At 47.4% G+C, this 24,389-nt stretch overlaps 1 protein-coding gene across 1 annotated transcript; it reads right to left on the bottom strand.

Annotated features, from left to right (window-relative positions):
• Positions 1-6,248: 6,248 nt before the first annotated feature.
• On the bottom strand, positions 6,249-14,664 carry LOC119827152 (alpha-1,3-mannosyl-glycoprotein 4-beta-N-acetylglucosaminyltransferase-like protein MGAT4E). Its single transcript, XM_038348582.2, has 3 exons — positions 14,373-14,664; positions 8,208-9,339; positions 6,249-6,549 (listed from the first exon to the last, which is right to left on the bottom strand). The coding sequence occupies exons 1-3, from the start codon at positions 14,662-14,664 to the stop codon at positions 6,249-6,251; spliced, it is 1,725 nt and encodes a 574-aa protein (XP_038204510.2).
• Positions 14,665-24,389: the final 9,725 nt, after the last annotated feature.

Genomic DNA, 24,389 nt, shown 5'->3' with positions numbered 1-24,389 from the left:
AGCCCCAACACTTGAATTTTTGACCCTGAGAAAAGTGATTTCCTGTTTCGGCTTTCAGAACTCTGAAAGAACCAATTTCTACTGCTTTGAGTCACAAAGGTGGTTTGGCATTAGACACGGGAACTGAATAGAAGTCGAAAGAGTGAATGATGGCAGTTGGGAGACGGCGGGCGAGCCTGTCGCTCTAGAACTAAGTGGGTAGCCCCTTCAAAACTTTTCAATTTTCACATTTTCTAATGTTAAGTGTAGCAAGAATAATTCTGGTAAGCATTATTAGAGTGGCAGGATTCTTCTTCTGTTTTGATTCGATGATCTCAGAGTACCAACTGATTTAGCTGCAAAGACATTGGGCATCACAGCCTGGTGTCTGCCTCTAAGATCTGCTCCATGCAAGAGCTGGCTACTCCTCTGGATGCAGCCGCAGACTCAGCACCACACTGGTCCTCGGAAAGGGGGAAGGGGTGAGGTATGGAAGGAACTCAAAAGTAACTGAACCCCAACACTTAATGGAGTTTGGAGACAGAAACAAGCCCCCCCAAAAAACACCCACAATTACACACTAGTAGTTGGGTAAAGCTGGCCACAATCCTGGGTGGTATTTAGTATTTAGAACCCAGGCCTAACCCTAGAGCAGACCTGCTGCTTACAGACTTAAAATACAGAAATACAAACACTGAGTGACACTGTTGGGAGGACGCTACGGTGGAAACCTACGGTGGAAACATCTTTTATTTTACGTGCATTGGAGCTTTGCAGTGGGTGTTGGGGCTCCCGGAACTGGAGTCACAGTTAAACTGCCATGAGGGTTCTGGGAATTGAACCCAGGTCCTCTGGAAGATTAGCCAGTGCTCTTCACCACTGGTATAGACATCTTTATTTTGGGTAAGGTCCCACGGTTACAGGTTGGCACAGAGAGGAGCTGCAGATCAAGTAAGGGAGTCTCCCACAAAGCCTTTCGGTAATTCCTGGACCCCAGAAACATCAACGTATGAGCTTCCTTTGAAGTAGGTACCCGGGACTGAGGAAAGCAGCTCTGCCTCTCCTGTCCATGGAGCCCATGTCTCCTGGAGTGCTCCTTAGCCAGATCCTCATCAGTCGGGCAGGCACAGATGGCTGAGGGACAGCATGTGTCATTGCTGTCACCTTCCTGGAGTTTCTCTTGGGTCATTTCCCTCCCTGACTTTATTGCTAGACTAAAAGTCAAAGTTGCTGAGAGATAATAAAGTTTTCCCCTCCCTTTTTTTTTTCGTTCCTGAGGCAGAGTTTCACTATATAGCCCAGGTTTGCCTCAAAGTATCCCCTGAAGTGCTGAGATTGTAGGCACAGCTGGCTCAAGTCCTCCTCTTGATGACATGCATACACAGGAACAGCCTTGTGGCCATCTGTGTGGAGCACGCGCCACAGGGCTGCGCAAGAACCAAAAGGAAAACAGGAGGCGAGGACCAGGCAAGGACAGATAAGCCCTGACTCCGAGGGAGGACTGCCAAGGACTTGATGGAAAGCTGCCTAACTCCCTTCTCTTTAGGGTGCAAAGGACAGAACGGTAGGATAAGATTTGATTGTCTTGAGCTTCTAAATTCTGTGCTCAATAAGAGTTCTGCAGTCGGCTGGGCAGTGGTGGCGCATGCCTTTAATCCTAGCACTCGAGAGGCAGGTGGATCTCTGTGAGTTCAAGGCCAGCCTGGTCTACAGAGTGAGTTCCAGGACAGCCAGGGCTATACAGAGAAACCCTGTCTCAAAAAACAAAAGAGAGAGAGGGGGGGAGGGAGGGAGGGAGGGAGGGAGGGAAGAAGGGAGGGAGGGAGAGAGAGAGAGGGAGGGAGAGAGAGAGAGAGAGCGCTAGCTGTGCAGCCTACACCAGAATCCCTGGGAGGGTTTGTACCCATTGACTATGCATGCCTGGATCCTGGTATCCTCAGAGACTAGAAGAGGGCTTTGGATTCAGGCCCTCAAGAGCAACAAGTGCTCTTAACCGCTGAACTGTCTCCAGCCTCGAGGACAGCCTTTAAGAACTGCTGCTGTCCCTGGCTTTGCCCTGGAGTCACAGTGGAGTTGCTCCGGAGTAGGCCCGTTTGTTTTCTACAACCTTCCTGAGTGAAGCAAATGTGCAGCCAGAGTTGAAAACCGCAGCCTAGGGCCCCAGACATTTGAGGAAACAGGATGGTCAGATGGTGCATACTTTAGAAATTGTTCCTCAGCCTGACACTCCATCCAGGCCCAAACAAAATAGAACTTAAAAAAAAAAAAAATCCCTAACATCTTGAAGTTAACAGACTTGAAGTCAAGCTCACTGACTCAAATTCCTGCCACCTCTTTTGAATACGTTGTGATCGCCTGTGCCCTGCCCCAGCGCCCCAGGCTGGGGGTTAAACCTAGGGTCCTGACTATGCTGGGTAAGCACTTGCCATGGAGGTAGGTCCCTACTGTGTGTGCTTCTTGTTCCATCATGGTCCCATCCCTGTGGATCCTGTGACAGTTACCAAGGAGGTGAGGGTTCACGCCTATGAGGGAGTCTGCACATCTCTCTCAGACATGAGCCCAGAGACACAAGCTCAGGGTTATCAACCCTTCCTAGCTGCTGACTGAACTTGGGTCTAGATAACTTCAGCCTGTTTCGTACCTGTCTTGCCTCTGAGTGTGGCTGCTGAGCAGGAAGGAGGCTGGGGCTCTGAGCAGAGCCCATCCAAGTCCACACAACTTAATAGCGGTGTGAGCGTGCCATGTGTTTCATGCACTCCTTGCCTCAATTACAAACCTCCAAGGTAAAATAAGGTAAATGGAGCCTGTTGCACTGAGCCGTACAGAGGAAGGCCCTGGAAATGCTTAGCGCAGCGTCTGACCCAGATGGTAATTTGGATACCTCACGATGCCAGCCGTTTTGTAAAGTATCCCTGGGTTCTCGTGCAGAACTGTGTCCGTGGTCTGATGTCTAGGACAGCACACAGCTAGACCCGGAATGCTGGGAGTTGCCCTATGATTAACATGGAGAGAAGGCTGCCTCCACAGGTTTGCTGACTGGTGAATACTTTGTTCACAGAACATCCCAAACGTGAAGGTGATGTGGTAAATGGCCAGGGTCTCAGAGAGGAGTCTAGAGGAAAAATGCAGGTGATTCATGTTAATCCCAAAGATGGGAGAAGAAAAGACCACCGACCCAAGTCATCGCGGCCAAATTCAAGCAAGATTTGTTATTTGTGTACACAGGCTGCCTCCCGCTAAGGTGGGGCTCGAGAGGTTTGCCCTGGGTGAGAGGAAGACAAGGCTTTTACAGCTCAGGGGCAGGGAGTGGTGAATGGATAGGTGAGGTTGCAGGAGCAGATCACAAGCGTTCAGGTTAGTTCCTCCTGAAACAAAGACAGGCTTGCAAGGGGGGCTTACCTAGGTAGTCATTGGTGGTCGTAGAAGCTTTTGAAACAAAGGTAGGGTTGCAAGATAGTTATAAACAACTTTTGAAATGACGTGGGTGCCATTCCTGGAACGGGCAGTATAGAACCATGTGTAGTTAAGGTTACAGGTGGGGCATAGCCCAATCCTTGAGAAACACAGGTTTAATTATAAGCAGGAATGAGCCCAGTTTTTCCTTACTATAAGATGGCTTTTAAGCCTCAGATGAGAGAGACTCGTTCTTCAGTTAATATTTTGAGTCTTGACAGACAGAGGGAGAAGACTCCTCTCTGGATTCTTCTAGTAGAAACGTGCTTGGCTGATTGAGTGGGGTGGGGTAGCCGGTGACGTGGCTACTACCTCAGACTCGGGACTAAGGGGTCTGAAGAAACTAGAGGTGGTGCTGTCTCTGATTGGATTGCTTTTTTTCCCCAGCAGATGAAACGCCTGCTGTGTGTCCTCTATGAGACCTCAGGTCCACAGTGATGAAGAACACAGACATGCAGCTTCTAACCTCAGAAAGCAGGTGTTTGGGTCTAAAGAGGGGGATCAGGAACCTTGAAGAGCCACACGTTTGTAGAGACATGCAAAACAGAGAAGGAGGTTTCCAAGGGAACAAACAACAGAGGGCCTGACCTTGGCGGCCTTTGTGGTAGCGGAAAAAGACTGAGGACAAGTGGTTTGCAAGGTGGAGGCGGCTCAGGCCAGAAAAACGGCACAGGCAAAAGAGCAGAGGCCGGTGGTGAGCTATGAGAGCCGTGCCGCAGACAGTGCTTAGCCATGAACTTAGCGAGTTCTTACAAACGTCTGTGATCCAGAAGCTGTGGGGAAGCCTCTGCAGAACTCTAAAACTTTCTTTTTAACCTTTATTTTTATGTGTATGGATGTTTTGCCTGCATTTATGTCTGTGCACCATGTGGGCCTGCAGAAGCCAAAGAAAACCTTGGATCCCCTGGAACTGGAGTAATAGACAGTTGTGAGGCACCATGTGGATTCTAGGAGTCGAACCAGGGTCCTCTGGAAGAGCAACCAGTGCTCTTAACTGCCAGCTGAGCCATCTCTTCAGCTTGCTGGTGAACTTTAAATCGGGTAACGTCATGACCTCCTGTGAAGAATCTTTGCCCTCACACAGTAATCACATTTGATTGCCATACAACCCTGTAGAGATGCTATCTGTCTTGCATCCCAGCCCCAGCGGTCTCCAGCAGCTAAACCATATCACCCGCCCTTCTTTCTCCTACCAGCAGATGCCTATCTACACCCACACTGATGGAAGGAAAGTGATGTTGCTTGTGGGAAATCCAGGGAACCCGATTTCTCTGCCCTATCTCTTAGCCCTCTTGGTGACAATATTGCTTCTTGAATCTCAGGTTTCTTGAAGTTGCCCAACCAGAAGGGAGACACTCACTCTCCAAGGCCTTTTGGTTGGAAAAAACCTGCCCCTCCCTTTTCACCTGGGGCAGGACTGGCAGGGATAGAAACGTCCTGCCTGCCTGGGCCTGTCTGAGACTCCCTTTACAAACCCAGCGAGCAGGGTTCGTGGGCAATCCGAAGGCTGAGGCTCAGGAATCTTCATCCAGGAACAAGAGCCTGCAGTAGGTGGGTAAGTGCTGGAGCCAATGTGGTTTCTTTAGACAGGGTTTCTCTGTGTAACAGCACTGGCTGCCCTGGAACTCACTCTGTAGAGCAGGCTTCCCTCGAACTCATGGAGCTTCAACTGCCTCCTCCTTCTGAGTGCTGGGATTAAAGATGTGTGCCACCACCTGGCTACTATATGTCTTACATGTAGGAATTCCTTTTTTCACATGCCAAGCTTGCCTGGTAGGTGGAACTCCTTGTTTTACAGGTGGGGAAATGAGCTCCAATGAGATCTTTCAGCTATAAACTAGCTGGAATTAAAAACCCAGATTTGGGAGATGCTAAAGCTTTTGTCCTGTCCTTGAACTTCAGTAACCAGAGAAGATCTGACTTGTTCCACCTCTGCTTCAGTAATATGGAGATCTCCCTCCTGAGATCACTTGGTAGAAATGCAGTTTACATATGCATCTACACAATACACACACACTGGTGGTGGCACACGCTTTTAATCCCAGCACTTGGGAGGCAGAGGCAGGTGGATATCTGTGATTTCAAGGCCAGCCTGGTCTACAAAGCTAGTTCCAAGACAGGCACCAAAGCTACAGAGAAACCTTGTCTTGAAGAAACAAAACAAACAAACAAAAAAAACTACAATACACACACACACACACACACACACACACACAGTTAAAAATAAATATTTTTAAAAATCAAAATAAGGCTCCCCTAAAGAGGGAGACGGGCATGTGGGAGAGTGAAGCAGGATTGCTGTAAATATGAAACTATCTTGGACTATATAGTTTCAGGCCTGTCTGTGGTACAGAGACAGACTTTGGCTCTCCAAGAGAACAAGAGGTGGTTCTGCTGGGCCACAGTGGGAGGTCCCTGGACTCTCAGTTGCTCTACCCATCAGCCATGCAGGTTTGTCTCCAGTCCTCAAGAATGAGGGACTATCACCATTTCTCTGGTTTCAACTGGGCAGAGGGAACCTGTATCACTCTGATCGTGGGCTTTCTTGGCAGAAAGTGGCCATGAAACATGAATGCCATTCTTCTACAATGCCATTCCAGAAAATGGGAACTCCCTGCTTTTGACAAAGATGCACGCAGCACAAGAAAAGAGGTCAGCGAGGATAATGGCTGCTCGGCTGACCTGAAGGGATCCACCAGACACAATGGGGGGGCAGGGAGCTTGTACTTTCATTTTGTAGCCCGGAAGCCCTACTTTTCAAATTGACCAGGCTCAAGTTGCTGCTCCCCAAAGATACCTGAACCTCCACCCCCGTATCAGCCACATAGCATCTCTGCCTGAGTAGGGAAAAGTTGGATCGTGCCCCCTGCAAGGCATGTCTGAGGACAGGTTGGGTGAGCCAGGGTGTTGGGGTTTCTCAAGGTCACTGGACTGATGTTACTCGGAGGTAGAAGTAGCGGGATAGGCATCAGAGGAAGGCTAGGCACTACTGGTAGCTTGATGGTGGCTGTGGTGAAGTTTCTCCAAAGCCCACCTCTTTCAGCTGCAGAAACCTCCCTGTGACTCTCCACCTTTGGCTGCAAGACGTAGAACACCAAGGCTGGCCTCAGGTAGTACCTAGGTCACATCAATCCTGTTAGCCAGTGACATTCCAGGTAACTTCTCTCATATGAGTATCTATCTATCTATCTATCTATCTATCTATCTATCTATCTATCTATCTATCTATCCATCCATCCATTATCTATCTAACATCTACCAATATATATGGCAATACATATTTATCAGTGTTGATATGGTGGCACACTTCTATAATCCCAGCACCAAGGAGGTGGAGGCAGGAGGATTTCAAGTTTGAAGCCTTTGTCCAAAAAGGGAAAGAAAGCCAGGCAGTGGTGATGATGTACACCTTTAATCCCAACACTCAGGAGGCAGAGGCAGCCTGGTCTATAGAGTGAGTTTCAAGACAGCCAAAGCTACACAGACAAACCTGTAAATGGAGACCGTTTTTCGTTTCCCAGCCGCCTAGACCTGAATAATCACACAGAAACTTTATTAATTAAACACTATTTGGCCGATGGCTCAGGTGTATTTTTAGCTAACTCTTACATCTTAAATTAACCCATTTCTAGTAATCTGTGTATTGCCACAAGCCTGTGGCTTACTGGTAAGGTTCTGGTGTCTTTCTCCTTCAGCAGCTACCTGTCATCTGCCTGACTCCACCTTCTTTCCTCCTCTATCTCTGCTTGGATTTCCTGCCTTGCTATATTCTGCCCTGCCATAGACCAAAGCAACTTCTTTATTAATCAATGGTAATAAAATATATTCATACGGCCGGGCGGTGGTGGCGCACGCCTTTAATCCCAGCACTCGGGAGGCAGAGGCAGGCGGATCTCTGTGAGTTCGAGGCCAGCCTGGTCTACAAGAGCTAGTTCCAGGACAGGCTCCAAAGCCACAGAGAAACCCTGTCTCGAAAAACCAAAAAATCCCAGCACTCGGGAGGCAGAGGCAGGCGGATCTCTGTGAGTTCGAGACCAGCCTGGTCTACAAGAGTTAGTTCCAGGACAGGCTCCAAAGCCACAGAGAAACCCTGTCTCGAAAAACCAAAAAAAAAATATATATATATATATATATATATTCATACATACAAAACGGAATCACACATCAGAAACCTGTCTCAAAAACAAAAACTAAAAAAACAAAACAAAAAGGGAAACGAGAGAACGAATGAAAAACTTTGTAAAGAATCTTTCTTGATTTCTAATTATCACTGTTATAGTTATTGAGTGTCATGAACTTGACAGTGTGTGCAGAGTCTGGAGTCGTGGTTTCCAGCATAGGATTCAGGTCACCAAACCTGTACGGCAGGAGCTTTTACCCACTGAGCCATCGTGCCGTTTCTCATGTGTGTCAGCCCACGGACTCCTTAGGGGCTCGGTATGACTCAATGGCAGAGTGTGTGCTCAGTCTCCAGCACTAGAACAAAGCTGGGTGTGTTTTCCACGCTCACGCTCTTACTGCATTACTCCCCACTCCCACCTCTGTGAAGATGAAGTGTGTACACACGCTTACACACACCCTGCTGGGGGAGATCCCAGCATCCCAGGAATGTAAGGATTCTGAGAGGGACCAAGCCTTTTCCCCAAAAGGAAGAATGTTTCCTAATGCCTTCTTTCCCTGCCTACTATTCCCTTGGATTTCTCCAAAGTCATTCATATAGGCCAGAGTGAAATGGCTTCAAGTTTTTAATCATTCACAGTCTCCTATGCCATCACCTCCGGTCAGCTTCTCTGTTTAAGGCATCGCCCTCCCAGAGGTAGATATGCCTGATCATGAGACCACCGGCCTGATTGGCATTTACCGTCAGCTTCACGCAGCTCACTTGGTACCCAACGCTTTTCACAAGGATCTGATCCATCTGCCCTTGCACGAGACGGCCCAGCAGGGTAAAGTGGGTACAGTTGGGGGGCTCACCTTCAGGCTGGTAGCCCAGCTCTACCTGTCCTTTTTCGAGGATGTGTTCTCCATCCATGATGGAGCCTGTTCTTATTTGCACTCTGTCCAGGTTTGCTGGATGGTTCAAAATCACTATCCAATAGTTCCCTGTAGTGACATTGTAGGTCCAAAAGAAGGACTCATCCAGGGTGTAGGCCTCCTGGGGGGAATGAACACCAGAGTGCCTCATGTCTGTGAAAACAGCTCCGGGGAGGACATCAGGACCATGGGGATTTTTCTCCTGGGCTGTTAAGGTCTTGTTCTCAAAAGTGAAGCGAGCTAACCTGTGGTAGAAGAGGAAAGGTCTGCAGAGGATTGGGTTTGGCTGATCCAGGAGGATACGGAAGTGAAGGATCAGCCAGTCGAGTGGTCGCTCCTTGTGGAAGAGGAGGAGGAAACGGACCAGGAGAGGAAGGTCCCTGTTGTGGAAAAGTTTGCCAAGAAAGCCCATATTAGAGAACTCCAGGAGCACCCATGTGTGGGGCTTCCTGTTGATCACCTTTGAGTGAATGTGGGTGACAAAATTGGGGGCACAAAAGACATCATCTTCTATCAACAGGAAATAAGTAGAGAGCTTTGTGGCAAAGCTCATGAGGAAGGCATGATCTACATTCTGCTTGGAGTACATCTGCCCTTGAGAGAGCTCATTGTGGTCGTTATTCACAGTGGGGTAGGCATCAGATGAGGCATGGATCAATAGCAATTGCCCTGCCAAGATCTGTGAGCTGTAGAGGCTTGAAATATGGAGAACAGTTTTTCTGAGCCAGGTAGAGTCAGAATCTGCCAGGTGAACCAGCACCGTTATCCGTTTCTGCTCAGCTATGGAGGAGGCGTGGTACAGCGAGGCCAGGGTATCCAAGAGGCCACCTTGACCCTGTCGTGACACTGAGGTGATCCCCACCGTCAGCCATGCTAAGAGGTAAAAGAGGGACAACTGTCAACGTGTGGTGGGGTGGTGAGAGCGAGCATACAGACTAGAGAAACAAGGCATGGTGAGCCACGCCTGTATCTACCCTTAGTACTGGTGAAGCTGACACAGGAGGACCAGGAATTCAGTATGAGCAACATAGTACAGTGAGATTCTGTCTCAATTAAAATAAAATAAACTTAAAGTATTAGGGAATGGGGCTGGAGAAGTGGCTCATCCTCTGCTCGTGCGAGGATCCAAGTTTGGTTCCCTGTGCCCATGTTAGGAGACTCACAACAGCTTATAACTTCAGCCCCAGGATCCGACACCCTCTTCCGACCTCCATGTACACCCACCCATACACGTGTGCTTATACACACATAATAAATCTTAAAGATGAGAGAATGCTGTCTGGGATATTTAGTTTTTAGCTTGGCAGAGAGAATGCACATTCTTGTTACTTAAAAAAAAAACTTTTTTTTAAAGATTTATTTATTTTATTTTAAGTGCATTGGTGTGTACCTACATGTATGTCTGTGTGAGGATGTCAGATCCCCTGGAACTGGAGTTACAGACAGTTGGTTTTTTTTTTTTTTTTTTTTTTTTTTTGTTTTTCGAGACAGGGTTTCTCTGTAGCTTTAGAGCCTGTCCTGGAACTAGCTCTTGTAGACCAGGCTGGTCTCGAACTCACAGAGATCTGCCTGCCTCTGCCTCCCGAGTGCTGGAATTAAAGGCGTGCGCCACCACCACCCGGCGAGTTACAGACAGTTGTGAGCTGCCATGTGAATCTGGGTTTTCTGGAAGAGCAGTCAGTGCTCTTAACTGCTGAACCATCTATGCAGCTCCCATTCTTGCTACCTTTACTTTTTAAAGATTTATTTGTAGCTAGGCAGTAGTAGCACATGCCTTTAGTCCCAGCACTTGGAAGGTAGAGTTCAAGGCCAGCCTGGTCTACAGGAGAGAGTTCCAGGGCAGACAGAGCTACACAGAGAGACCCTGCTCAACCCCACTCCCCACAAATGTCTTATGTATACAGTGTTCTGCCTGCATGTATGCCTGTGCACCAGATCCCATCACAGACGGCTGTGAGCCACCAGCTTGGTACTCCTAAGTCTGGTCATTCGTCCTGAAATTTTAGTCTCATCTGCAAATTTATTAGGCATGCAGAATCCTGATGCCACCTTCAGATCTGTTCCAACTAGATCACTTGTATGTACTTAAGGGCTGAGGGAATACTAAGCTAAGTGTTGCTGGAGCTTCTGAATATTCTTTTCTAAGACAAGCTAGCTAGGTGTGGTGGCACAAGCCTTTAATCCCAGTACTCCAGAGGCAGAAGCTGGTAGGTCTCTGACTTTGAGGCCAGCCTGGGTTACAGAGTGAGTTCCAGGACAGCCAGGGCTACACAAAGAAAACTTGTCTCAAAAAAGAAAAAAAAATAAAGACAAGATCTTTCTGTGTGTGCCCTGCTGGCCTGGAACTCACTTGTTGCCTAAGATGACCTCGAATTGCAGCCATCTCCTGCCTCAGCCTCCTAAGTGCTGAGGTTGCAAGTGTGTGTCGGCACGTCCAACCTTTTTCTGAGTCTTTTTTAAAACTTGAAGCTTGTGACTAAAGAAGTTGATAAATATTAGCTTTTTGTTATGATTATACTATAATTCTTTCTGCTTTATCCTTTTGTTCAAATCATCTTCCCAAATGTCCCCTTTAACGAAGGTATATGGAGCAGGGAGCTTTTTCTAAAAACCAGGAGCCCTCTCTTGTTTTGGTCTGCTTTCCAGGTGCTAGAGATTGAGTGACAGATTTTATAAACACTGTCTTGGTTTTTTTTTTTTTTTTTTCAACACAACACAAGCTAGAGCCACATGCAAAAGAGTAATCTTTTTTCTTTAAGGTTTTTCGAGGCAGGGTTTCTCTAACAGTCCTGACTGTCCTGGAACTCACTTTGTAGATCAGACTGGCCTCGAACTCACAGAGATCCACCTGCCTCTGTCTCCTGAGTGATGGAATTAAAGGTGTGCGCCACCACTGCCCAGCAGAAGGGCAGTCTTAATTGGGAAAATGCCTCCATAAATTTGGCCTGTAGTCAAGTTTGTAGGGCATTTTCTTGATTAATAACTTATGTTGGAGGGCTCAGCTCACTGCAGGGAGGTTCCCCCCTGGGCAGCTGGTCTTGGGGTCTAGAAGAAAGCAAACTGGGCAAACCAATAAGCAGTGTCCCTCCATGGCCTCTGTACCAGATCCTGCCTCCCGGTTCCTGCATGAGTTCCTGTCTTGGTTTCCTTGAGTGATGGACTGTCACCTGGAGGCCTAAACTGATGTAACCCTTTCCTCCCCAGGTTGCTTTGTGGCTGAGATGCGCAGTCTGTGAAAGCACTCAGCTGTTTCAGTTCCCCAGTCCAGGAGCCCGGGAGCCCACGATTCTTACCCCAGTTCTGTCACCTCTGACTGTGGTGTAACTAAATCCTTTCAGCCCTGCGTTTAGTCCTAAAACCCATGAAGCCAAAGGATTTGGGCTCTCTGTTCTAAGATCCTCCTGTCTCAAATGTTCTTTAATCCAGTGATTGGTCTTTCTAACAACAACTAACTTTATTTTTTCCCTCCAATGATTTTCTCTTCATTTTTTGATGTTTTTTGTTTGTTTCTTTTTTGAGAGAGAGTTCCTCTCTGTAGTCCTGGAACTAGCTCTGTAGACCAGGCTGGCCTTCAACTCAGAGACTTACCTGCCTCTGCCTTCTGATTGCTGAGATTAAAGGCATGAGCAACCACTTCCCGGCTTCTTTTCATTCTTATATATTTTATTTAATCATTGAATTCCTCTACCTAAGAATGTAGACAATCTTAGCCACAACTCTTCTTTTAAATATTTTAACTAATCTCTCTTCCCTCTTATTTAAATGCTATAAAGCCTCACAGTTTCTGGCATAGTGGAACAATAAACGTGTAATACCAGCACCCAGGACACCGAGGCAGGAAGATCTCAAGTTCAAAGCCATCTCGAGATACATAGTGAGGTGGAGGCCAGCCTACGCTGCAAAGGGAGATTCCTTATTTAAAAAAAAAAAAAGACTGGTGGAGTTGGAGAGATGGCTTAGTAGTTAAGAAAGCTTGATGTTGTTGCAGAATTGTTTTTAGCACCCAGATCAGGCGGGTCATGTCTACCTGAAACTCCAGCTCCTGGGGATCCATACCTATACCACACACACACACACACACACACACACACACACACACAATACACACATAAACAAACAAACAAAAAACAATGATTGGCATCATGCCCCTCCAAAAAGGTCACATAAGGTGTGGAGAGACTGCCTAGTGATAAGAGTTCCTACTGCTCTGACAGAGGAGCTGAGTTCAGTTCCCAGCACCCATCTGGTAGGCTTACAAACTGCCTATGGCTGCAGCTCCAGGGTCTGATGCCCTCTTCTGGCCTTTTGTACTTGCATGCATGTACATGTAGCCATAGACAGAGACACATGCCTTCAATTAATTAGAAATAAAGAGTATGATACAATGGTGCACACCTTCAATCCCAGCACTTAAGAGGCAGAGGCGGGAGGTTCTCTATGAACTCAACCTGGTCTACATAGTGAGACTCTCTTTTGAAATCAATAAACAAAAAACCATATGATCATCCACCCTCCAGCTCCTCACCACCACCAAAAGCCATATAACTATCCATTCCTAGGGCATGATCATAATTGCAGATTGAAATATTAGGTTACACAATGGAGTTATGCTCCTTGTTTACCCAATGTAAACATGTATGATATTGCAGATGAGTCTATATACAATGTAATGTTCAGAAATGTTTTGTAATATGTAGTCAACATATTGTATTCACCTACTTTAAGTAATATATATATATATATATATATATATGCATGTGAGTATGTGTGTGTTGTGAGTGATGTGGAACGATCCTTTTGTACACTGTGAATATGTGTTACTCTCATTGGCTAATAAAGAGCTGACTGGCCAATAGCTAAGCAGGAAAAGGTTGGGTGGGACTTGCGGACAGAAAGACAGCACTGGGTACAAGAGGGCAGGGGCCACCAGGAGACACACAGAGAAACAAGATGCTGTGCTGAAGAAAGGTACTGCCACATGGTAGAGTGTAGATAAGAAATATGGGTTAATTTAATTTGAAAGAGCCAGCTAGTAACAAGCCTAAGCTATTGGCCAAGCATTAAATTAAATTGATATTAAGGTTTTGTGTGGTGTGTGATTGTTTTATTCAGGAGCTAGGTAGCAGGACAGAGCTGACTGGTGGAACACAGAAAAAACGTCTGCCTACAGGTGTGTGTGTGTGTGTGTGTGTGTGTGTGTGTGTGTGTGTGATGCTGGGAACTGAACTCAGGTCCTCTGGAAGAAAAGTAAGTGCTCCTAACCACTGAACTATCCTTCCACCCCCTGATTCCACCTATTGAAACACTACCTTGATCTGTTTTTAATTCCTCATACCCTGATTTGTCGATGTTCTGGGAGGGGCTGACAGTCAGATTCAAGTGTTCCTGAACAGAGTTCTGCCTTTCCTCCTCCCGTTCTCTTCTTTCCTAGTCATCTTCCCTCATAGGATCCTCCCCTCCCCGACACTCCAGCTCCCTCTCCCTGGTACTTACTCTTTCTTCTCTGGTGGATTTTTTCCAAATATTTGGAGGTGATGGTCTGCCAGTCTTCTAGGGATCTGGGCTTCTTCTTACTGCTATGCCTCATCACCTGGACCATTGACATATATATCAATCAAAATATTTCTGCTAGAGCCGGGCGGTGATGGTGCATGCCTTTAATACCAGCATTCAGGAGGCAGAGGCAGGCGGAGCTCTGTGAGTTGGCCTGGTCTACAAGAGCTTCAAAGCTACAGAGAAACCCTGTCCCAAAAAACAAAACAAAACCCAAAATATTTCTCCTAGCCTCCCATATGCCATTTCAGGGGCAGAGGTGAGATGACCCAGTCTTCTAGAGCAAGTCCAACACAGTGCCTGCCACGGGACAAAAGAGTCATGGCTCTGGCAGTATTTGTTTTCTCTTTTACCTTGAGAAACACGACACAAAAATGTAGCTAATTCATGGGATAATGGGTAGACCCACACCCCAGCTCCACTCAGAGCTCCCAGCTCCCAGGTGGAGAGGGTTAGAAGCAAAGGCCAGGTTCCCGAGGCAACCTGCCTGTCCTCACCTTCCCACTGTGCATGCCCATTTCCCCAAAGAATAGTCACCACATTTTGGACGTCTTCAATCTCCTCAGGCACCTTCAGGATGATGAAGAACCACAGCAATATGATGGCCACAGAGGCTCTGAAGCACTGCCTGATGGACCACCGCATGGCTGCTCTGGGCTGTGGTTCCTACAGCAGGAAGTCAGGGTGTCCAGCGAGAACTCCATCCTCCCTGACTGTAAGATTACTGTTAACTTACACTAGTAGGCTCTGATCTGGGAACCCGACAGAACACACACAACCGTCTTCCCCACCTAGAGAAAGAATGTCTCCTGTCCTGTGGTGACATTTGTTGCCTTTCTTCATACATTTGTTTGGAGTTTCGACTTTCTCAAAGTTTCCCCTGCTCAGAATGATAGGGCTAACTGAAACATTATTAACGTGGCCAGTTTGTACTAGCAAACAGATGGCCATTGTACTGTATGCATTTAAAAAAAGTGTCAAAGCTGGGAGTGGTGGTGCACCCCTTTAATCCCAGCACTTGGAAAGGCAGGGACAGGTGGCTCTCTGTGAGTTCTAGGCCAGCCTGGTCTATAAAGTGAGTTCCAGGTCAACCAGTGCTGTTACACTGATTAAACCCTGTCTCAAAAAAAAATTGGTTTACAACAAAAAGTCAAACTATTAGGTGGGTTGGGGTGGTGGTGGTGGGGTGGCAGTAGTGTTAGTGGCACATGCCTTTAATTCCAACACTCAAGAGGCAGAGGCAGGCAGATCTCTGAGTTCAAGGCCAGGCTGGTCTACAAAGTGAGTTCCAGGACAGCCGGAGCTACGTAGATAAACCTTGTCTCAGAAGAAAAACAAAACCCAATGAAGCACAAGTCAAACTATTAAAATAAAATAGCTGAAGTCGACAGACATAGTGGCACATGCCTGTAATCCTAGCACTTGAGAGGTGGAGCCAGAAGGATCAGGATTCAATGTGTCCTTGGTTGTGTAGTGAGTTTGAAGCCAGCCTGGGCTATCTGAAACCCTGTCTCAAAAAAACAGATAAATAAATATAGCTGAAATTGATGTGATGCTAAAGTCTGTGTCAAATTGATACTTTCCTTGTCTTTTAAAATCAAAGACTTTTAAATATACTTGGACTCATAAGCCTTAGTTAGAGCAGGATTCTGCAAATTCAGAGTAAGTTAGGTGAGTTTGGGGTTATTGGAACACAGGCCAGCTCAGGCTCAAAAGTGCCTGCATCCAGCCCTCTTGAATATCTTTTCTGATTGATCCTAAACTATCAGAAGAAAGGCTTTCATATGCCTTGTCACCTGAGCTCAGTTATTGTCCTGCATACTCAGGACACAAAAAAAGAAACTCTAGCCAAGTGATTTCTATGCTCCAGAGACTACAATATTCTCCAGTTTCTTTCATTCCTTGAGATGTCTCCCAGCATAGTGGGGTTTAACTTTTTTAATTAATTGATTAATTAATTCATTACTATTATTCTTTCATTCATTTTTTTGGCCCTTAGGAGTTGAGCCATCTCTCCAGCCCAAATTTCTTTTTAAAAAAATTATGTGTGTCTTTATGTGTGCTTATGTAAGTGCAGTGCCCATGGGGGCCAGAAGAGGGTGCTGGGATACACCTAGAACTGGAGTTCACGGTGGTGTGAGCTGCCTACTCTGGAACTGAACTGAACTCCAGTTCTCTGCAAATGGCATCACATGCTCTTGAGGGCTGAGCCCTCCCTCCACCCCCTGAGTTATTTTTTTATAATAGTTATAAAAAACAATACTTACTACTAATAATAAAGTTATATAGATAACTTTTTCTTAACTGTTTTCGTTAAGACTTTTGTCACATGAGTGATTCACGTATGAATTTCCATGTGAGAGACCCAGATGGTCCAGGCTTCTCTAGACCATAAACTCATGGACAAGTATACTTACTGAAAAGGCTAAGTAATTACAGCTAAAAGGCTTCACCACAATAGACATAGCTCAGTTCCCTTCTGCTCTTCCCGGGACATTGTTAGGCAACAGGGAATTCTGTTCTTGTTCTGTCTTCTCAGGTCAACGGTCTTCTGGAAAAGGCAGGACAAAGACTAAGAGGAACCCGAGGGCTGTCACTCCAGCCGTTAGGGACAGTGGTCTGAGGTCTCTGAGGTTTCCTCCCCTTAAGCTCAGCTTCCTCTGTGATGTGACTATTGTGTCTCTAGCACCCCTGCATAGCATCAGAGGAGCACAGGTAAGCACACTTACATGTGATGAGTGTGTGCTTCATAATCCCTATCTAGTAATTATTATTTTTTAAAAGTATTTATTTAGCTTTATTTTATGTGTATTTGGTATGAAGATTCCCTGGAACTGGAGTTACAGTTTTGAGCTGCTATGGTGGGAATTGAACCTCAGTCATCTGAGAAAGCAGTCAGTGCTCTTAACCACTGAGCCATCTTTCCAGCCCCCTAGTAATTATTATTTGCCTTAAAAACCAGCAACTGTTCTGTTTTTGTTTTGTTTTGTTTTTAAAGACAGTTTCTCTGTAGCTTTGGAGGCTGTACTGGAACTAGCTGTTGTAGACCAGGCTGGCCTTGAACTCAAAAGACCCCTCTGCTTCCAAGTGCTGGGTTTAAAAGCCTGTACAGGTGCCACCACCTCACACTCAGGAGTCTCAGGTGGGAGCATGTGAGTTAGGATCCAACATGGGCTACATAAGAAAATCCTGTCAAAAAGAAAAAAGAAGAAGAAGCAGGCTTTTAACCATGCACGCCTTTAATTCCAGCACTTGGGAGACAGAGGCAGATGGATCTCTGTGAGTTCAGGGCCAGCCTGGTCTCCAGAGTGAGTTCCAGGACAGGCAGTGCTACACAGTGAAAATTTGTCTCAAAAATAACATAAACAAACAAACAAATAAAATTATTAATTAAATAAATTAAAATTATTATTACAGTAAAAATTCTAAATCAAGTGAGATACCTCTTCTGCTTGCCATCCTCTGGTGGCCTCTCACTGCAAATACGTTTCAACTCCTGATTATGGCCTACTTGTAAAATTTCTCTCTAGACTTCTATAGAGGCTTGTTTTCTTGGAGGATATCCTGTAAGGCATACTGGACTCTTTTTGTTGTTGTTGTTTGGTTGGTTGGTTGGTTTTTTGAGACAGAGTTTCTCTGTAGCTTTGGAGCCTGTCCTGGAACTAGCTCTTGTAGGTCAGGCTGGCCTCGAACTCACAGAGATCTGCCTGCCTCTGCCTCCTGAGTGCTGGGATTAAAATCTTTTGCCACCACTGCCTGGCGGCATACTGGACTCTTGAGTCAGGGTCTTTGCACATGCTGTTCCTTTTTTTAAAATCTAATACTTATTTTTATTTCATGTGCATTTGTGTTTTGCCTGCCTGTATGTCTCTCTGTATAAGGTCATCAGATCCCCTGGAACTGGAACCCACAAGACAGTTGTGAGCTGCCATGTGGGTGCTGGGAATTGAACCTGCAGTCAGTGCTCTTAACCACGGAGCCGTCTCTCCATCCCTGCACGTGTCAGTCTTTTAGAACACTTCCCTGTAGATTTACCCCATAGCTGCCCCTTCCCTGTAACTGAATTCCAAGCTCAGATGTTCTCTTTGATGCCTTGAGTTACTGGTGGGAAAGCCTCATGCCACCATTTCCATCCTTCCACCTACCTACTGGATAATCTGTTATATTTTCCTGAGCATTTTGCTACCAGAAACAATCTTGGTTGTTGTGTTTACTGTCTGTCACTGTCTGCTAGCCTAGAATTATAAACTTCAGAGGGCAGCCACTTGGTTTTATTTGGTACTATATCTCCAACATTTTGCAGAGTACCTGGCCCTGAGAACCATGCTCAATAAGTCTTTATTAGCTCATGGGTTATGGGAGAACCGTGATAGTTGACAAAATTCACCAGGAAACACTATGGTAGATGCTAAGGGCATAGTAGGGCCATGAGGCCAGAGAAGGACTATAGGTACAGGAGGGTTAAAACACAGATTATGGGCTCAGACAAACTAGGCTAGAATCTACTTCTGTTCAACTTGTTTGTGTGACCTTAGCCAAATGACTCAGTCTTTCTGAAGCCGAGCTCCTCCTCTATCAGCCGAAGATGGCAGATGACTACTCTCAAGTGCCTAGGGGTTCTTTGTTATTTAAGATGGGATCTCATGCAGGCCTTGCTGGAATGCACTTTACTCAGTAGCTCAGGCTGCCTTTAGACCTCTTACACTTTTGGCAGCCCATGACCTTCTGTAGCTGCAGTTCCAGCCGCTCTAATGTTCTGTCTGCCACACAATGCTTGTTGGTACTACATATCTTGGGTAAGTACTTAAATCGGCTGAAGTCAGAATTCCCCTCTTGTCCTGGGCGGGTGAACCACGTCTGCAGGTTAGGGATGGTGATGAACACGCCCTTCTTTCTCTACTTCCTCCCAGGTGCTTCAGCCCGTGCTCCCTTGACAATCAGTGTTTTGTCAGGGACCATGGGAACTCATCAGCCCACTCATTTCATCTGGGGGCTAGAGAGGGCTGGTGTGACACCCAGGGGACCATCTGACCACAGTGTTTGAAAAAGTGAATTGAGTCTGAATACTTAAAATAATGGGAGAGCTCAAGTTAGCTGGGCTAAATTTAATCCCAGGCAGAGGTAGGTAGATCTCTCTGAGTTCAAGGCTGACTTTATCTACACTGAGAATTCCAGGTCAGCCAGGGCTATTATAGTAAGCCCCTGGAAAAAAGGATGAGTCTAAGCAAAAGAAAGAAACAAAAACTAGTGTGGTGGTATACACCTGTAATCCTAGCACTTGGGAGGTAGAGGCAAGAGGACTAACAATTCAAGGTTATCCTTGAGGAAGTATTGAGTCCAAGGCCAGCCCAGGGTACCAGGACAGCTTGTCTCAGCAGCCCCAAACAAAACAAAAAGTATAACAACTTACAGACACATCCTGGACTTTGCTGGCACTTATTTTATATAAGGTGTTAAAGACGGAACACAGAGTGGTTCCTAGGTCTGACGGGCTGTGAACAAACGAAGGAAAATGAGTGGATGAAGGCAGACGACTGAAAAACTCAACAGCAAACCCAGCAGAGGAGCCGAGATAGGACTATCCGTTGTCTACACCGTGTAGACAGTGTTCTTGGGGACAGAGAGGAGCCGAGATAGGACTATCCGTTGTCTACACCGTGTAGACAGTGTTCTTGGGGACAGAGAGGAGACAAGATAGGACTATCCGTTGTCTACACCGTGTAGACAGTGTTCTTGGGGACAGAGAGGAGCCGAGATAGGACTATCCGTTGTCTACACTGTGTAGACAGTGTTCTTGGGGACAGAGAGGAGACAAGATAGGACTATCCGTTGTCTACACCGTGTAGACAGTGTTCTTGGGGACAGAGAGGAGACAAGATAGGACTATCCGTTGTCTACACCGTGTAGACAGTGTTCTTGGGGACAGAGAGGAGCCGAGATAGGACTATCCGTTGTCTACACCGTGTAGACAGTGTTCTTGGGGACAGAGAGGAGCCGAGATAGGACTATCCGTTTTCTCCATCGTGTAGACAGTGTTCTTGGGGACAGAGAGGAGACAAGATAGGACTATCCGTTGTCTACATCGTGTAGACAGTGTTCTTGGGGACAGAGAGGAGCCGAGATAGGACTATCCGTTGTCTCCATCGTGTAGACAGTGTTCTTGGGGACAGAGAGGAGCCGAGATAGGACTATCAGTTTTCTACATCGTGTAGACAGTGTTCTTGGGGACAGAGAGGAGACATGGGGGAGCAAGGGGCAGTGGCCAAAATTAAAGATTAGTTGGGTATTTGAGGAAGATTTGTTATTGGTAATTCCTAAGGGCTCTCTAGAGAAAACCAATAGGATATGTGGCCGGATATATATCCATAGAATACACATACATTTAGATCACGTGGCTATATCTATATATCAAGAGGGAGACCGATTTTAAGGAAATCGGTTAATCACAATTCTGGAAGCTACAAGTCCAAGGTCAAGATTCTAGGAGGCCTTTCTCCAAGGTCTCATCCAGGCTCGTGGCTGGTGGCCTTCCAGCATCTGCACTTCTCTCCCTAATGTACCTTGGTACATCTTCTTGAAAGCTGTCAGCAGTAGAGAAACAGAGGCTAGCCTTAGAGCAGTCTTTTTTTTTTTTTTTTCAAGCACAGTCCATTATGGGCCACGAAAATCAATTTCATAAGGCTTAACCAGCACATGCTATGAAACTTTTGGTAACTCTGTAAAAAAACCCACTGGAGCGAACTGTCAAAGTTTGCAGTCACTGCAGCTTACAAGGAAGTTGTGGGACCCAGACAGAAGGGAAAGGCGCAGCTGGTGGGAGATATGAGGCAAGGCCCCTATATCTGACTGCAGCTTCCAGAGCTCAGCCTGGTGTTTGGGAAGATCAAAGGCGGCCAGGCACGGAGCCTGCCATTCTCATCCTTGCTCTGCAGTTGTTATCAGTGTGATCTTGGCTCATTAGTCTGAGTCTCAGGTCCTCTGAGAAATATGACAGCAATACCACCTCCTTCACAGGGCTGGCGTGTCTAGTAGGCTATGAACTACTCCTGGCTAGTGACACTGATTTTTGTTTTGTTTTCTTATTTATTCATGCCAGGGAAGAAAAGTGTGGAAAAGCCTCCTTTAGCATTTAGGAAGTTGTGCTTGCTCAACATATAGTGTGATTTAGTTGGATCAGGAATTTCAAACAGATACGGTAGATGGAGTGGTACTCTGGAAAGTTCCAGCACGTTCCATCCCAGATAGAGAATTCCAAATATCTGTGCTATCCGAGGAACAGGATGTGCTAGTGGAGTCCCTCAGCCCAGAGACCTGAGAGTTGGTGGATGCCCAGGGACCGTGGCTTTCTCTCGTCCTCCAGGAGCAAAGGAGTGTTCCTTGGCCAAGAACTAAGGGAGGCTGAGTTTCAGGTCAGTTTGGGTTATATTGTGAATTTGAGGCCATTCTGAGTTGTATAGCAAGACCCTGTCTCAAAAACAAAATATAAAATTATTAAATATGGGGGTGGGAAGATGGCTCAGTGGTAAAGAGCACTGGCTGCTCTTCCAGAGGTCCTGAGTTCAATTCCTAGCAACCACACGGTGGCTCATAACCATCTGAAGTAAGATCTGGTACCCTCTTCTGGAGTACAAGTATAAATGCAGGCAGACCACTGTATATATAATGAATAAATAAATCTTAAAAAATATAGTATTGTTCCTTGAGAGTCTCAGGCCTCTCTAAAGTGGCCTAACCGGAATGGGAAGAAACGCCCTGAAGCCCAAGCCTTGGTGTGGGTTACTCTGCCCCTCCCAGCCCCTGTGGGTAGGGCTAGCACTATCGTGGGAACATTCCTCTTGAGATCCACGTAGGGTCTAGTTCTTTGGGCCTCACACCCAGGTAAACCGAAGGTGTAAGCGTTTGGATCCCAGTCGAGCTGATTCAGCAGATTCCAAGGGTGGTGAGGGTTTGGGACAGTTGCTCTGATGTAGTGCTTGTCTAAGAGAGATCTTCCTCTTCCGTGTGTGTGTGTGTGTGTGTGTGTGTGTGTGTGTGTGTGTGTGCGTGCGCGCGCGCGCGCGCGCGCGCAGGACGAGGCAATGGTATCTAGTTAAAAGATGCCTCCCCAAGACCAGACCAACTGTTCAAGGACCGAGCCCACAATGAGAGCCTTTATCATGGTGTCAGATGCGGGTGGGGACCCAAAGAGTACCGCTATCCCACAGAGAAGGCCTTGCAGCTGAGGAGGAGGGACACCGAGCACAGTGGAATTAAGCAGGCCAGGGGAGGGGGAGGACGCTTTAATCTCATTTTATTCGCCCACTGCGTGGGCTGTCTCAAGACTCCACCACCGCGACTCCTTCCTGTGCACAGCATATTCTTTTCCGCGTCCAGCCCAAAGCTTCCTCCTCAGCCAATTGGAGCCGCATAAACTCAAGGCCATCCCCCGCCCCCCTTTTCAACAAATATTTGTGGAGCAACTCCCACGTGCTTGGTACTGACTTTTCTCCTTCCCTCTAGTGACTTACCAAGGGGTGGGACAACGTGCTGAGGAGGCAGCTGGGACTACTGTGGGAAACTGATGTCAAACTAGAAATCAGCGATAAAGAGTAGGAACACGACGTTGTGGAAAGACACAAAACAAGTTAACGCAGAGGGGACACCTGACACCAAATATTTCAGAGCACGAAAGAAGGTGCTGAGTTCAGATGCTGGCACTGAACTGGATAAGAGAAACTGAGATGGTGCACATCGCGGAAATTTGGGAAAACGGGAGAGGGGGGAGGGGTGGTGGTAGACTAAACCGAGGCCGGGGAGGAAGGGAGGCGCACGGACAACACCGGAGCCCCGTCGAGAGGACAGCCGCGCGGAGGGGGTGGGGAGCGGGACCGACACGTGCGCTACGTGCTGCGCCGGCTGCCGCCCCCTCCCGGGCGGCTGGGGAGCCAGGCCTGCCCCCCTCATCCGTTGCTCAGACCCTGAGCAAGGGGTGGGGGTGGGGGCGACGGAGAACGAGAGGAAAGTCTCTCCTCGCTTGGAACCCCGAAGCCTGGTCTCTCCTGCCCGGCGGCCGGAAGGAGCAAGGCTAGCGCCTCTTAGACCAGCAAGCGAATTTGGGGCACACAGGCTGAACTCTTGGGGTGCAGGCCTGGGGTGGGACTCAGCCCTCTGGAGGAGCATGAGGGCCGACGGCTGAGTGGGCCGGATGAAGACATCGATCCCTAAAGATATACTTAAAGGCTCTCCAGCACTCATGGGGTGCTTTGGGGGACGGAGTCCGGGGCGGAGGCGGAGTGTTGTTCATGAGTAAGGAGGGGGGTTCCTGGAGACGTGGCACTCGGAGCGGGCTCGGTTCTCCTCGGGCCGCCGGGACTGCAAACCCCGCTTTCCCCCGGGAACCTGGCGCTGCGGCTCCGCCCAGCCCTCGCTCCCAGCCGTCTGGGAAGCGGAGAGTGTGCACCTCCGGGCCGGGGTTAGCAAGGGCCGGCCTCTGAGACGTCCAGCCGGCCCCACACTAGACAATGCGGAGCGGGCCCCGCCCCCGGAGGCTGATGCGGCTCGGGCCGCGGCCAATCATCGCCTGTGGCTAGGCTCTTTAAAAAAAGAAGAGCCGGCCGCGGTGTGGCTGTCAGCTGGAGAGGGATCCCTCCGCCCATGTAAACACACATCATAAAGGGCAAGGGGAAGCGTCTTCGGTGGGGCGGGGGGTGGGGGGGTGGGTGGGGGCTGGTACCTTAGTAGAGATCCTTCTCAGCCCCTAGGGTTCTCTTTACTAGCTTGGCAGCCGCCTGCTCCCTCAGCGTCTGTTTGGGTCGGTGCGGAGCCAAACAGTTGCTGCTTGATCTGAGCAGTAGGATCTCATCATTTAGGGTCACTGCCGGAAATGGAGGAAGTAGGAGTAGCAGACCTTGAAAGTTGGGAGAGAGATGTAACCCATAGATGACAACTGAGATTTTTTTTTCCTAAACTCGTGCCCTCCAGTTGCATACCCATAATTCATGTACGTCTAGAAGTCTCAACCTACCTAATTTGTAGGATGCCAACGTCAAAGGTACTGCGTTCTCCCAAGGCAGAGAACTTGACAGGAAATCAACTCCAGGAGGAACCTCAAACACAGGCACACATATAATACCCTGGGTCAAGAACGACAATAAAAGATTTCCTTCAGTCAACATGTCATCTGACACCCCAGTCTTTGGGAATGGGGTCAACCTGGGTTACACTGTAAATTCCAGGACAGCTTTGGCTATAAGTATGCAATCCTGTCTTAATTGTTCCTCCCAATACACTATCAAGAAAAAAAATCTGTAAGGGTACAAAATATGGCAAACTGGGTGAAGTGACACATGTCTCTAATCCTAGCACCTCTGAACTGGAAGTCAGCCTGATCT

This window comes from Arvicola amphibius, chromosome 12, assembly GCF_903992535.2.
Source record: "Arvicola amphibius chromosome 12, mArvAmp1.2, whole genome shotgun sequence".
NCBI lineage: Eukaryota > Metazoa > Chordata > Mammalia > Rodentia > Cricetidae > Arvicola > Arvicola amphibius.
This window is presented reverse-complemented; position numbering and strand designations above follow the sequence as displayed.